Below are 14,181 nucleotides of genomic sequence, written 5' to 3'. Positions count from 1 at the left end.
ATTTATCTGAAGTAAAAGTAAGGGAAAAAAGACAAAAAAGCCATAAAAAGTAATGCAAGAAAAAGGAAATATATATACAGAAGTGACTTTTCCACAACAGTTACTAACAAATATATTCCATATTCAACCCTTTTTAATCAGAAAATCTATAAATCCCAGGGGGGTGGGAGTTTCTCAACAAAAGATCCACAAAAGATTTCCAATTTTGTTGTATTACCTCTATCAAAATGTCAATTTTGCCATTTCTACAAGTTCTAAGCATAAAGGCTGTATCTGTACATGGAACTCTTACATATTTGATATCACTGTAAAATATTTACTTTGATTTATATATTTTTCTGTATATGATGTTTTCTTTTGAAATAATGAATGACCATACTTGAATTTTTAAGAAAAATAATCAAAATGTGATATTATTAATAACTTATTGATTAATTACCTAAATAATAAATTACCTAAATTTCTTATGGCTGCCTACTCCAAAAGATCCTAATTTCCAAAATATTTAGCTTCAGTTGTATGTGACATCTTCTTATATATATTAAAGATTTTTTATTTTTTAATATTTTCTCCTTTGTGCTAATAGGAAATGAATCAGGAAATGGCTTACAGCTGGTGATTATATCAGCCTTACAGCTTCATACTTTTTTCAACCTTTTTTTAATGCCCATTTTTCAGAATTTTGCAAATGTGCAGGTTTGAGAATAAATATTTGAACCTACATTAGACTAGGGAGGCAGTATAGGCATCTTTCAGAGTGTCACTCAATATGTTGTTTCCTTAAAATGCACCATTGCTTAATTTTCTAGATGCATTTTTCCAGTGTATCTGCTCTCCTGTTTTCTTCTCCTAATAATCTGAGAAACACACAAATGCAGAATGTATATTTTCTGGTATAACTAATACATGCAAATATACCTTACAATTGAAACACAGCTAATTCCTAATTTGTCAGGGAAGGAACAGCAAAGATATACAAAATGAAAATAATCACATGGTGGGAGTGTTTCTTTTTTTAATGAAAATTATTCTGAAATCATCTTTCTAATGTCAGATGTAGAGTCAGCTGACAGCTTGTGGCTGTTCAGATTTATGAGAGGAAGGGGTGCACAGATTTAAAAGGCATAATAAAGCCCTTGTTTCGTCATCTGGAAGCAGGGATGGTAGCAGCTCAGACGAGATGAAAGACTGTTATGTTGCTGTAGCAGAAGGGATGCCTTGTGGCACAAGCAGAGGGCTCAGTTTGCAGCACGAAAGATGCACTGAAGCACACAGCACGAATGTGCTTTCTTTTTTTCTGGAAAGCTAGGGAAGAAATGCAAGAAACAGGTATTTAAAAAAATCCGAGACTGACATGCTCACAAGGAGGCTGAAGTTATTGTGTCCGCTCCGGTGCACCTCAGCCGTTTTGGTACCTTCCAGAGAAATTGGTGTAGCTGTATTTTTAGCTTGCTGTGTATTCGGCTTCAATATGACAACATAATTCTATCTTTACATATATAGGCAGCTTTTACTATGTTTTCCTGTTTTGTGCCAGCTGCAGTTTTCAAAGGATATCAGAGCACTGGTAAGAGTGTACTGTAGCCATTTCTCTGATTTTTGTAAGGCATGTGTTTCTTCGTAAATTTGCAAGGAGCTGGATTGTTAAAGCCTGCAAGTTGCTGAAAGCAAGCTAGATCTGCTGGTTAGCTGAATCTCAATTGTAATAGCTATCCTGTTATCACTTTAATGTATGCCTGTGTTAAAATTTTGGATTATTTTTTTTACAAAAAGCTTATAATACTTTGCATTTAATTATTGCTCGCTGTAAAATTTATTAAGCTCTGTGTTTCAAGCGGCTCGCCTTTTCATCCTTAACACTTGCTCTTGATCTAATGTTTATGATTGCATTTAGGCTTGTACAACCTGTCTAATGCTAAGGCAGGGCATGTTGATTTCTCTGAATGGAGCATGTTATGGTTTGAGAGGAAATGCTGTATTACAGTATCACACACAAGCTATGTTTGTTTATTTTAAAAGCATCAGGAAAGGATTCCTGCATTGTCAATTCTTATTTTTTTTTATTACTACTTCAGAAAGTCGTTGCAAAGTATAAAATAATAATATTTACAATTTCTGGGCAGACCTAGAAAATATGCTATTGTTGATAGTTATACAAATAATGTAATATAAAGGAAATAATGCAAAATTTAAAATAAATATTTCTTTAAGAATCATTTATTTAAAGTACAAGATGAAAATGATGAAGTATATAAGGAAAAATTACCTTAAGACAGACTGTGTTTCATGCTTAAGGAGTGCTTGAATATACTTACCAATAATGTACGTTCAGGATATCTTTGACTTTAAAAAATAGCACTACTGTGAAGAGTATGGAATTTATATAAGTAACATGTAAGTTTATTCAGAGGGAGGGTGGGCGTTGGCTGGCAACAAAGACATTGCCACTGTCTAGTCATGTTAGATACAGGAATTGTGCCTTTTAGAAAAGCCAATGGATCAAATGCAGAGGTTTCTTGCTGTTTCTATGTGACAACAAACTGCAAATTTAACCTGTCGATATTTATAGAACCCAGCCTCTAAATATAAAAAATATAAAGGGGGGGGAGAAGAAATTTTAAAATGTCATGGCGGAAAAATAGTTTATATTTATAATCTCTCTTTTTCTTCATTGCTTGCAGCACTTGCTACAATTTGATACATACACACACACAGAGGGGGGGAGAGGGGGAGAGAGAAAAAGAGAACGAGAACATGCTTCTTTCTGAAGACTTTTCATGCATATTTTTATCCATGGAAAACAATAATAGAAAAATATTGAAAAAATCCCTAGTAGAGAGCACCTATTTCACTCTTTTTAAATAGGAAGTCCATTTCTGTCAAGGAATTTAACTTTACCATGTTCATGCCTCTGAAATAGCATGATGGCTTTCCAGTAAATACTTACAGTGATTTAATTTCTTTTTAAATTTTCTGTGCACAGGCATATTCCCAAGATGCCTACCAGAAAGGCAATGAAGCCTACACTGGTAATGCTCTTTATATACCTGAGCCTCCACCAATAAGTTATCCTCGATTAACATACCCATCTCCTGTCCTGGCATTACCTATGGAGAAAGCACCTCCTGACTTATCACTGGGAAAGCAATCAAATAGTAGAGCTGTACCGACATTAGCGCAACCTGAAAAGGCCTGCAGAAAGGAAATTCAAGTGCCTCCATCTCCAAAAGATATTGCAAAATCTAACACAGCTGTCTGTGTTTGTAATGAGACCATAAGAACAGTTGTTGTGCCTTCTGAGAACGATGTAGACTTTTCATCAGTTAGAACAAACCATACTAGTCCATCACACCAGACAGAAGATATAAAATACAGTTTCAAGGAACAAACCTCTGTAAAAGCAAAACCACGAACCACTTCACCTTCCTCTTCGATGTCCACTGCCATTGTACTTCCTCAGACTCCACTTACAAAACCAACAGATTCCCCAGAAACAGCTTATGATTCTGGAAACTATGAAGGAGAGCCAGAAGGAGCTTCAGGTTGTAGTTCTCCTGCTCAGAGTGGAGATTCTCCCTCTGTTAATGTTAATCACACCACTTCTCCAAGTGCCCGTCATAAGATAGACTGGAAAACTTACAAAACCTACAAAGAATATATTGATAACAAACGCTTTCCCAAATATGGTTTCAGAACCATACAGGAAAGGTTAGATAGTTTAAGAGGCACGTCTTCACATTCAATAGATTACTATATTGGCTCACAGGTACGCTGCAGAAGCACCTCTCATGATAGGAGCTCACAGTCTCTATCTGCTCGGCAAAGGAGCATATCCCAGGAAAGAGTTAAGGATACTGTATTAATCAAAAGGTGGCCTAGAAGTGCTTCGCAAGATACTTTAACTTCACCAGTTATCAGCCCTCGAAGTCGTAGGGCACGCTCCTGGAACTATTTAGGCAGACAAGGTGAAGCAGTGGAAAGTATTCACAGTGAGGACCTTATTGCAGATTCAAGCACAGCCAAAAAAATTACACATGAATGTACTGGACTTACTGATCAAAATGACCCTCAAGGCATTTATGAAACTTCATGGCAACATACGTTTCAGGGGTCCCTTAGTGATTTTTCTGTGGCTCCTGGTGTTTATCCTTCAGGCAACAGACAAATAAGCAACCGAGTCTTAGGACCCTTTGCTCAATTCCAGAAAAATTCAACTGATGTAAAATTGCTGCAGACTTCCAAGGATTTGCCAACCACTAGAGGTTCAAACTCTACAACCACTTTTCAGGAAAGAGCACCTCGCTCAACAATTAGAAGCACAAGAAATAGTTCTTTGAAGACCTGTGTACGTTATGCAGCAAAGCCATCATTTCCTTCTAATCAGAGTCTGGATAGTGCTACAACCACAGACCAAAGAGAAATTAATTATGTGCACTATAGTGGTTTGCCAACTCAACAATCCAGGAAACATGCTGAAAGTCCACCAGATCCCAAACTAGACATGAGTAAGTCTAATCTTTCCCCCGTTACCTATACAGCTTCTGTCAATTTTGTCCCACAAGTTAACGAGCACTTAACTACCTTGGTTAATTTAGATGTGTCTGTCAGACAAAAGATTCAAAATTTTGAAACCGAAGCTATAAAACAGTCTGAAGTTCAAGCAATAGATGAGACAAATGAGGAGGAAGTGGTTTTGCGGGAAAAGTCATCTTCTGGCAATCAAACCCCACAACTTTTGCGACATCAGTCCTATATTTTAGCTGTAAATGGTCAGGACTCTGCCTCTGAGACCACTTGTTGGTTACCCAATGATGCACGGAGAGAAGTTCATATAAGAAAAATAGAAGAAAGGAAAGCCTCTTGTTCCTGCACACCTTATGATTCCTTGGCATCAATTCCATTCATAGGTGAGCAAAACCATTTTTATTTCTCTGAATTTGATACATATTTGGATCTTCCATTTAATCCTTTGGCATGAATACATTGTTTTATTCAGTGTAGGTTAGTTTTCTAAACGATAATTTTAAAAATGCATTCAAACTCCATGGTGCCTACTGGATCCTTAAACATTCTACCAGTTTATTATTCTCAGATCAGATTTTCAATCGTTTTAGTCCAAGGCTAATACACATACAAAAATAAGGCTAAAACTGCAGTAGAGGAAGACCAGTGAAGAATGATCTCCCACCTCTTTTTGAAGTGTAATATGGCTAATGTGTAGCATGTGGGTTTTTTTTTCAGTATCCTTAATTGTGTAAGATTGTTAAATTGATTCAAATTCAACATAAATCATAAAGATTTGAAACAATAATAATGTCTTTTTTTCTCCAGCATGTGGACATCACAGCCATCTACATTTTCTTAATTGGATATCTGATAATTTGACTACTTGTTTGAAGTCTTTCAAAATACTGTAGCCATTTCAGAAAAAAAATCCTGATTTCACTGATGGGATGCTTTTACAAAGACTTTGGAGTTTGTCTTATTTCTGTTTTGCAACCAGCATTCATGAATATTACACAAAGTCCATATGAGGATTTAGAGCCAGAATAATTGTTTTAAAATCATTTCTCATGTCACCTCTGACTGATACTTGTAAGCAGTATATAGTTATATTCATATTTAATAGATAGGAGCATATCCCTGGAGTTTAAGGTTTTGGAGAGCAGAATCTGCCATGTTGTAAACTACTTTGGAAGCCCCTTTAAGCTTCTCAAAGGTTTTCTTTTTCAGCAAGACAGACTAAAGTCCCTTGGATTTTAGGAGGTAAGGTGCATGGAGAAATGGACCTAATTGTAATATTGAATTACACATTTTAAAAATCTGATACAAAGTTCATTTGGAAATTTGATACTCTCTGACCACCTCACAATAAAATTGTAGTTTAATCTTTAAAGCATCGAGAGGCTTTTTAAAGCTTGACCTTTAACTCTCATTTTTAGAAGATTTTATCTAACTGTTTGTGATATGGCTATCAGAATATCACACAACATACTGAAACAAAAATACAACACACAACATAACTTGATTAATTTTTGTAAGTAAAAAAAATGAAGATTTCGGAAAGATTGACATCTGAATTATTGGCTAGTGAAAAAAAGGCCATGAAATAACACAACTATTAGGATATTATGGCTTCCTCAGCTATATCCTTCACATGCTACTGCATTTCAGATTGGCTAATGTGAAGCTCATTGCAGGAAGACTGCTTTGTATATTTTGAACAAATGGACAGTGTTTTGGGTCAAGAACTTGCATATCAGCTGATGGAACTATAGACATGTTTCTTTGCCTGATGGTAAAATAGAACTAATTTTTATCAACCTTTTTACTTTCAGTTATATATAGCTAGCTTTTTAAGGATTCTATATACCTCTTTAAAGAGAAATGCTATTATTCTGAGAAATTTTGCAATATAATAGCACAGTCTACAGTACTTCTTAATTTGCTCCAAATAAAGCATTTCTTGGTCAAGATATTGAATGTGAATGAAACTTGAAGTATAAAAATAATATGCCTCATTTCATTATCTTTATTTCTAGAAGATATATGTTGAGAAGATATAACAAGAACCTATTTTATAGATTATAAGAAATCTTTCCCTTTTTTTACAGATATACATTTTGGGGACCTGTTTTTTAAAAAGTCTGAGAAATAAAGTTCGCATTGATAAATTACAGTTGTTCATGTTTTTAAGATTTCAAAGCAGCAATTTTGAAAGATTTTAGCTCTGAGAGAGAAAATAATACTTTAATTTAGATTGTGAAACCATACTCACAAGGAATCTCACAAGAAATCATAGAATTACTAAATCTACCTAGGGTAGAAAAGATGAGACATTTTTGTTTGCAAGTTGGTGTATGCATGTGTGAACTAGGAAACTTGAGTTATAAACCCCGTCTCCTTAAATCAGAGCCACCAATTGCTTTGAAACCACAATGCAATAGGTGCTGATTTGTTCATACAAGAAAAAAATAAATCACTGTTTGCAAACGGCTTGCTTATCTCAATTGGCCTTTTAGAAACATATCATATTAGAATGCACAATACGTAAAACTATATATATTAATTAATCACAAGAAAAAATGCTCACGTTCACAATCTTGGTTTCTTTATAATTCTGTTTTATACATGGAAACCACAGTGAGAAGCCCTATTGCTATTTCAAAGATAGGCTTTGTATTATTTTGTGAAACTATTTTAGATTTTGGCAATTTCTACAACTCTGACAAGGTTTCAAAACATTTAGGCTTTAGAATATGAAGGATAGTTTTGGTGGCAATAAAAAGTACAAGTTTCTGAATATGTACAGCCTGTGACAAATTATATCAGAAGTTACTAGAAGCTATAATCTGCATGTAGCATAGCAGATGTTGATATTTCAGAGATTATGTTGTGGATTTTATTATTTTAAAAGGTTCATTGGGTAATTTTAGCTTCTTACTTAAATTTTCTGTAAGAATAATAGCATTTCCCTTCTTTTGCCGAAGGTTCATTATAATAAACGTGGTTATTTTTGGCAAAACTTTAAAACAGTTTTATTTTACTGTTGCATTCATTTTGAAATCTTATTTATGCCAATCAATTGATAGACCAATCTTTTAATAGATAGACCATCTAAAAGATTTATTATTTTGACAAATTTCTTTTATTTAAAATATAGATAACCCTATTATTAAAAGCTTTTCTAATGACACTGTATTGATTCAGCTCAGTCTTTGTTCAATTCAATATTTGCCTAAATCTTGTATATTTATACAATATTATACAATATTTATACAAATCTTGTATAAATACAGCCACTTATATTTCTACCAACATGTATTCTGGATACTGCTGGAGAACCTCCTAGTTTTCCCATATTGAGCCAACTCTTGTCCTTTTTACTAAAATATACTAATTTGCTGTATACTTTTTGTAGATGAGCTGACCAGTCCTAGTATTGACCTGGACATCACCCACATTCCAGCTTCTGCTGTTATTTCACCACCTCCTTCACGAGCAATGGGCACCACCAGTGCTGTTCCTTTGAGTTGTACTGCTCTTGTACCTTTTATTCGGCGTCAACTGTCTTCTGGCCATGGTTAGTATAGTGTTTCAAGCTGTTTAAGCTAAATTCAACAAAACCTGCTTATTTTTAAAATATGGGATTTTGCTTTTGCTTTGGTTACAGAATCAATTAGGACTAGTGACCTAGATGATCAATTACCTGCAAAAAATGAAAGGTCCAAATCTTACTCTGAAGGACTTGATGACTATAAAGAAGGAAAAAGGTAAGAATATCTATAAAAATATAAATGTGCATCACTGGATGTCTTATTTAGGAATTTCTATAAAAATGTTCACTAAAATATCTACCTTACATCTATAGGGCCATAAAGCATGCACCGAGCTTAAAGGAAATTAAGGTCAGTTATTTTATTTTCAATATTTATCTGCTGTGTAAATAACATTAGTATTGTATGACTAAGCATTAAGTTACACCTAGGTATGTGCGAATATAGACTGCTTAAAATTTAATGGTGATTTTTTTTTAATTAATATCCAAGCTTAGTGGACAGATGTTATTGACTTTTGCCAATTATAAAGATTAGATAGCATTTGATGAAAAAGTCCTTTTTTGGCTACAGACAGGATGGTACACTCTGTAGTTAACTTTAGAATTATTACTACTTCCTTGCATATTAAAAGAAAACCAACTTATTGAGATATATGGCAGGCCTTTTCTGTAATTCATTGGGGTTCCTTTGAGCTGATGGCTGACTGGAATGTACTGTTCCGTTAGTATTAGGTCCCGTTTCATGCTAGTTGTCTGTATTCCCACCTGACAGATGGAAGGGAAAGAAGAGGGAGATCTTGAATTATTAGAGAATGCTGAAGCTGGTTTGATTATGTTTTCTTTAGATTCCAAATAGCCAAGCATCTTCAGAAAATGCAGGATTCAGAAAAGCATCTGCTTCAGAAGTCTTTGGTGACACCTCCAAAGAAGGATATCTTCATTTTCGGCAGTTGGTTACAGACAAGGGGAAGGTACAGTTTTCCAAACCACAGCTAAGTGTAAAACCTGTCTTCTTATACATATTCAAATGTTTTCAGATGCCTACAGGTTTTTCATTTCCTGTGAAAAATACTCGAAACTTGCTTGTTTTTCTTTTGGCAGAAACTCAACTTTTCAAACTTTCCCGTTAATCTGCATAGACCTGGTATAGTTGTCGCAATCTTCCTGTTCTTGAACTGTTAAAACAAACATATAAACATTAAACACAATTAAATGATCCTTCGCAACTCAGTGCTCTGCAATTCCATTGCTTATCTTACTGATATTTTCACCATAAGAAAATTTTTGGGCTACTGACACAGATAAATTATTAGGATTTTTTTTTCTGTTTGAATGTAAAAATTCTCAGTGATATAAAAACAAGTCCTATCTTATTTGTATTCCTTGATAATTTGTCATTTTTGACTCAGAAAATATTCGATAGGCATTATTACAATTAACCTATTAAAAAGATTATATTTGCTCAGAGTGCTTTAAAGCATCAGCCCCCAACCTTTTGGGTACCAGGAAACAGTTCCATGGAGAAAGGCTTTTCTGCAGACCCACGGGGCTGTGGTTTTGTGTGCTGCCTGTATCCCATAGATGGGGTTTTGCTTGTTTGCACAGCCCAGTTGCTGGCATGCTACAGTCCAGTGCTGGTCCACAGATTGGGGTTGAGGTCCCCTGCTTTAAATCACTCTCTGAACAAATATCAAATTGCCCCCAACAGTCTAGGTCCTCATTTTACCAACCTCAGAAGAATAGAAGGCTGAGTCAACCTTGAGCTAGTCGGGATCAAACTCATAGCAGCTGGCAGAATTTGCTTGCAATGCTGCTTTTTAACTACTGTACCACAATGGCTGCTTGCTTGGTGGCAGTATTTTTTTTTATTATCTCTGTATCAAATTTCTACACCATCCATTTCACCAAAGCAGGCAGTTTACAAATTTTAACATATTTATTTATTTATTTGTTTGTTTGTTTCTATTTCTATACCGCCTTTCTCCAAATAGGACTCAGGGTGGTGAACAGCCAAAGTAAAAACAGAACATACAAAATTTAAAAAACAGTTTAAAATAATTAAATATTTTGGCCGTAAATTAAAACAATCTGATTTAAAATCAATTTAAAATTTAACTCAAGCCAGCCCAGCTAGTTGAAATAAATAGGTTTTCAGGGCCCGACGAAAAATCCGGAGGTCTGTTATTGTACGTATCTCTGGGGGGAGGTTGTTCCAGAAGGTGGGCGCCGCCACAGAGAAGGCTCTCCCCCTGGGGGTCGCCAGCCGACATTGTCTGGCGGACGGCACCTGGAGGAGGCCCACTCTGTGCGAGCGTACTGGCCGGATGGGAGGCTATTGGTGGCAGAAGGCGGTCTCGTAAATACCCCGGCCCTAAGCCATGGAGCGCTTTAAAGGTGGTCACCAACACCTTGAAGCGCACCCGGAAGACCACCGGGAGCCAGTGCAGCTCGCGCAGGAGAGGTGTCACATGGGAGCGCCTCGTCGCCCCCATAATCCCCCGCGTGGCCGCGTTCTGGACCAGCTGGAGCCTCCGGGTGCACCCCAGGGGGAGCCCCATGTAGAGAGCGTTGCAGTAGTCCAGGCGAGAAGTGACGAGTGCCTGAGTGACTGTGCGTAGGGAGTCCCGATCTAGAAAGGGGCGTAACTGGTGTATCAGGCAAACCTGATAAAAAGCCCCCCTGGCCACGGCCGTCAAATGATCTTCTAAAGACAGCCGTGTGTCCAGGAGGACGCCCAAGTTACGAGCCCTTTCCGTGGGGGCGAGTGATTCGCCCCCAATAGCCAGCGATGGCATCAGCTGGCTATATCGGGATGCCGGAAGCCACAGCCACTCGGTCTTGGAGGGGTTGAGTTGGAGCCTGTTTCTCCCCATCCAGGCCTGCACAGCCTCCAGGCACTGGGATATCACTTCAAGGGCATCGTTGGGGTGGCCTGGGGTGGAGATGTACAGCTGGGTGTCATCAGCGTACTGATGGAACTCCACCCCGAAGCCCCGAAGATCTTACCCAGCGGCTTTACATAAATGTTGAACAGAAGGGGCGAGAGGACCGACCCTTGTGGCACCCCACAAGCAAGGTGCCTCGGGTTCGACCGCTGCCCCCCTGTCAACACAGATTGCGACCAGTCAGAGAGGTAGGAGGAGAACCACCGCAGAACAGTGCCCCCCATCCCCAATCCCGCCAACCGGTGCAACATGGTCGATGGTATCAAAAGCCGCTGAGAGGTCTAACAGGACCAGGATAGAGGAGCAACCCCATATAAAACACTGGGCACACTCCTCTTGTTTTCTTAAATGAATATTATTCTTGATCCTATTTTCTAGAGAGTTGGTGGGAGCATCCGACCATGGAAACAGATGTATGTCATCCTCAGAGGGTGTTCATTATACTTATACAAGGATAAAAAAGAACCAGCTATGCTTTCTGAGGAGGAACAGCCCATCAACATCAATGCTTGTTTAACAGACATTTCATATAGTGATACCAAGAAGAAACATGTGTTTCGGCTTACTACATCAGACTGTGAATACCTGTTTCAAGCTGAAAATAGAGATGACATGCTGGCATGGATTAAAGCTATACGAGGAAACAGCAATGAGGAGGTTGGGTTCTTGTTAAGAATTTATTCTACTTACTTGTTATATTTTGCAGAGATCGTGTTTTTCCAGACCCATTATGCAATTCCACATGGTAGCCCTGACATGCAATAAATACAAGCTAATGCGATTAAAATCCATAATCTTACAGGCTTTTTATAAAGTTGCATGAGATTTCAGTGTTCCTACCAGTGAAATAATACATCCTTTAAAATGTGAGAAAGTTATATTGGTAAGAGTCTGTATGAAGTAAAAAGAATCAATTACACCTTTAACATTTGGCCACACTATTCCAAGTAGATTATGGTTCAGCTAACATGAAATACAGCTCATTTAGATTGTCAGGATTTCAGCCAAGGAAGAAGGTACAACTTGCCCAAAAGTTGCGCAATCCTCCTCCCTTTCTCTTCTAGGCCTTAGTCTGTTCACCACTCTCTTCTGTGCCTGAGTCTGTTCTGGCACCTTTCCCTTGATATTCCTTATTTACACTGTATTTGGATTCAGTTGTGCATACCTGCTGGGCATCTCCTCATCTTTCTTGTGTAGCTATTTCCTTGTGCCTTGCACACATCTGAGGGATGTCCTGCTCCTGTCCTAAATATGGCTAGTTAAGTTTTCATTTGTGGAGTTGTGCAAAGCAGAAATTCCAAAATAGTTCTCTATTGATTTTGCAGGACACAGGTGTCTCAAGCAGAGATCTAATTAGCCGGAGGATTAAAGAATACAGCACAATTATGGGGTAAGCCATCACAGTACCATTTGAGAGCTCAGTTAGTCAGTACATGGATTTCCTGCTTTTAAATATTTTTTTTTCAGTGCTTCTAGTGGCAAAACTGAGCCACTTTCAAAACCATCCCGACCGAGCCTAATTAAAAGACAGACATTCCTTGGCACTAAAACTGAGCAAAGAACTCAGAGTCCACATTCTCCTAAGGAGGAATCAGAAAAGAAATTCCTTACTAAAGGTATTGTATATTGAATATAAGAATACTATTACTTACTCTAGGTTTTCCTATTATACTGAAGGAAGCCTGATGGTGAGGACACTAAGTGTCATGGGGTTTGGAGTTTCATTGATTTTTAAGAGAAGTTCATTGAATAAACATCCTATGCTTTGATAAGTAATGATGAAACTCCTTTTGCGCTGGGAACTTTTGATTATTCCTTGTTTATAAGGAAACTCCAGATCAGAAACAATCTGGAAAATTATTATTTGAAATGTGCATGCCTGTGGGGTAGAATTGAAAAGGGAGTGGGAAAGAGTGTGGGATGAAATAGACTGAAAAGGGCAAATGGAGGGAAGGATACCTATATAAAAAGGATAGAACCATTTCATTCTGTAGTTGTGATAATTCCATATCATTTTGGGAAAGAAAGTTGATAAATACAGAGTATCTTCTGTTTTGTTATGAAGTCACGAAGCTTTGGAGATATTTGCAATCTTCTGTCAAGGAAAGTGGAAATGGCAGTGGGATCGGTAGGAATAAAACCATCATTCTCTGATTACTATACTCAGAACTACAATTTTGTTTTTTATTGTAGCAATTTTCGATGCAGCCTGTTTTATAAAACAAGGTTGCTTGTTTACATCTAATTGTTTTCTTATTTATATAAATGTAATAAATATAGCATGCTCTTTTGCTAAGTATTTGAATTAGGTCTCATAAGAATATTGCATTATTTCTTAGCTTAGGTAGTTACTTGAAAGTCAGAAGAGATATTTAAGTATGGATACTAGGTTAATAAAGAATTTATTACCCACAAAAAAATTTAAATCTCAAAAGTAAATCTTAACACATAAGAATCTTAATACAAATAAGAACCCCTTCTTGAATTACAATTCAATACATGGATTTGTACCACATTCAAAATGTGGGTTTCTGTCAGTGTAAAGTTTGTATTTTAGTTTTACAAGACTTCTAAATTAGAATAGATTTAGTAGCATGGACACAATTTTGTACAGTTCACAATTTCATTTTATGGTTTATAATGTGTTAACCAAGCTTCTTGATATTGATATTTACGCTTTGCTTAGAGTTTAATACTGATTTTTCAAGCTTTTAAAATGACATTTATTTATTTATTCAATTTCTACAGCCACCCATCGCAACCAAGTGACTGAATAATGTATTCAGGCATTCAAAATCAAGTAATGATACACTGGAAAATTACATGAGATTTGTAAAATCCTTGTTTACTCATTTGTACTCTAGTCTTTTACTCTTTTCTTCTTCCTTGTTTATATATTTTCTCTTCTCGATATGCAAACACACACATATGTACATAGGCATGAGCGCATGCATATAAACATGCACCCACACAAAAATACACATACGAATATCATTTTGTTGATTGTGTCGATATACAAATTGTAAATTGTTTGATTTATGTACTGTTCATATAGATTGCAGATGCCACCAAATTTGATTCTGTTCAGAGTTAATATAATTGCTAGACATCGGTTGCTAAGGTTGTGGTTAATCTGTGGCCTGATTGCGGAGAAGCCGTAGTCTCTAGTCTGTTTCA

The 14,181-nt window shown here is 36.7% G+C and overlaps 1 protein-coding gene across 21 annotated transcripts in view; it reads left to right on the top strand.

Moving 5' to 3' along the window:
- Positions 1–14,181, top strand: part of ARHGAP21 (Rho GTPase activating protein 21) — an 85,164-nt gene that overhangs the window by 61,124 nt on the left and 9,859 nt on the right. For 7 of the 21 annotated variants that reach the window (XM_060684290.2, XM_060684288.2, XM_060684277.2 and 4 more), the window contains 10 exons: positions 1,538–1,567; positions 2,984–4,907; positions 7,922–8,083; positions 8,174–8,273; positions 8,372–8,408; positions 8,905–9,030; positions 11,383–11,661; positions 12,330–12,394; positions 12,472–12,620; positions 13,070–13,132. In XM_060684290.2, the coding sequence (XP_060540273.2) occupies positions 1,538–1,567; positions 2,984–4,907; positions 7,922–8,083; positions 8,174–8,273; positions 8,372–8,408; positions 8,905–9,030; positions 11,383–11,661; positions 12,330–12,394; positions 12,472–12,620; positions 13,070–13,132 (2,935 nt within the window). Of the gene's footprint in view, positions 1–1,124; positions 1,330–1,503; positions 1,568–2,983; positions 4,908–7,921; positions 8,084–8,173; positions 8,274–8,371; positions 8,409–8,904; positions 9,031–11,382; positions 11,662–12,329; positions 12,395–12,471; positions 12,621–13,069; positions 13,133–14,181 lie in introns of those variants that run through there. The other 14 variants (XM_087892889.1, XM_087892888.1, XM_087892885.1 and 11 more) reach the window with 7 other exon arrangements.

This window comes from Pantherophis guttatus, chromosome 4 (genome assembly GCF_059756535.1).
Source record: "Pantherophis guttatus breed Tessera chromosome 4, ASM5975653v1, whole genome shotgun sequence".
Taxonomy (NCBI): Eukaryota; Metazoa; Chordata; class Lepidosauria; order Squamata; family Colubridae; genus Pantherophis; species Pantherophis guttatus.
The sequence above is the reverse complement of the archived record's forward strand: the minus strand, read 5'-3'. Positions and strand labels throughout refer to the sequence as shown.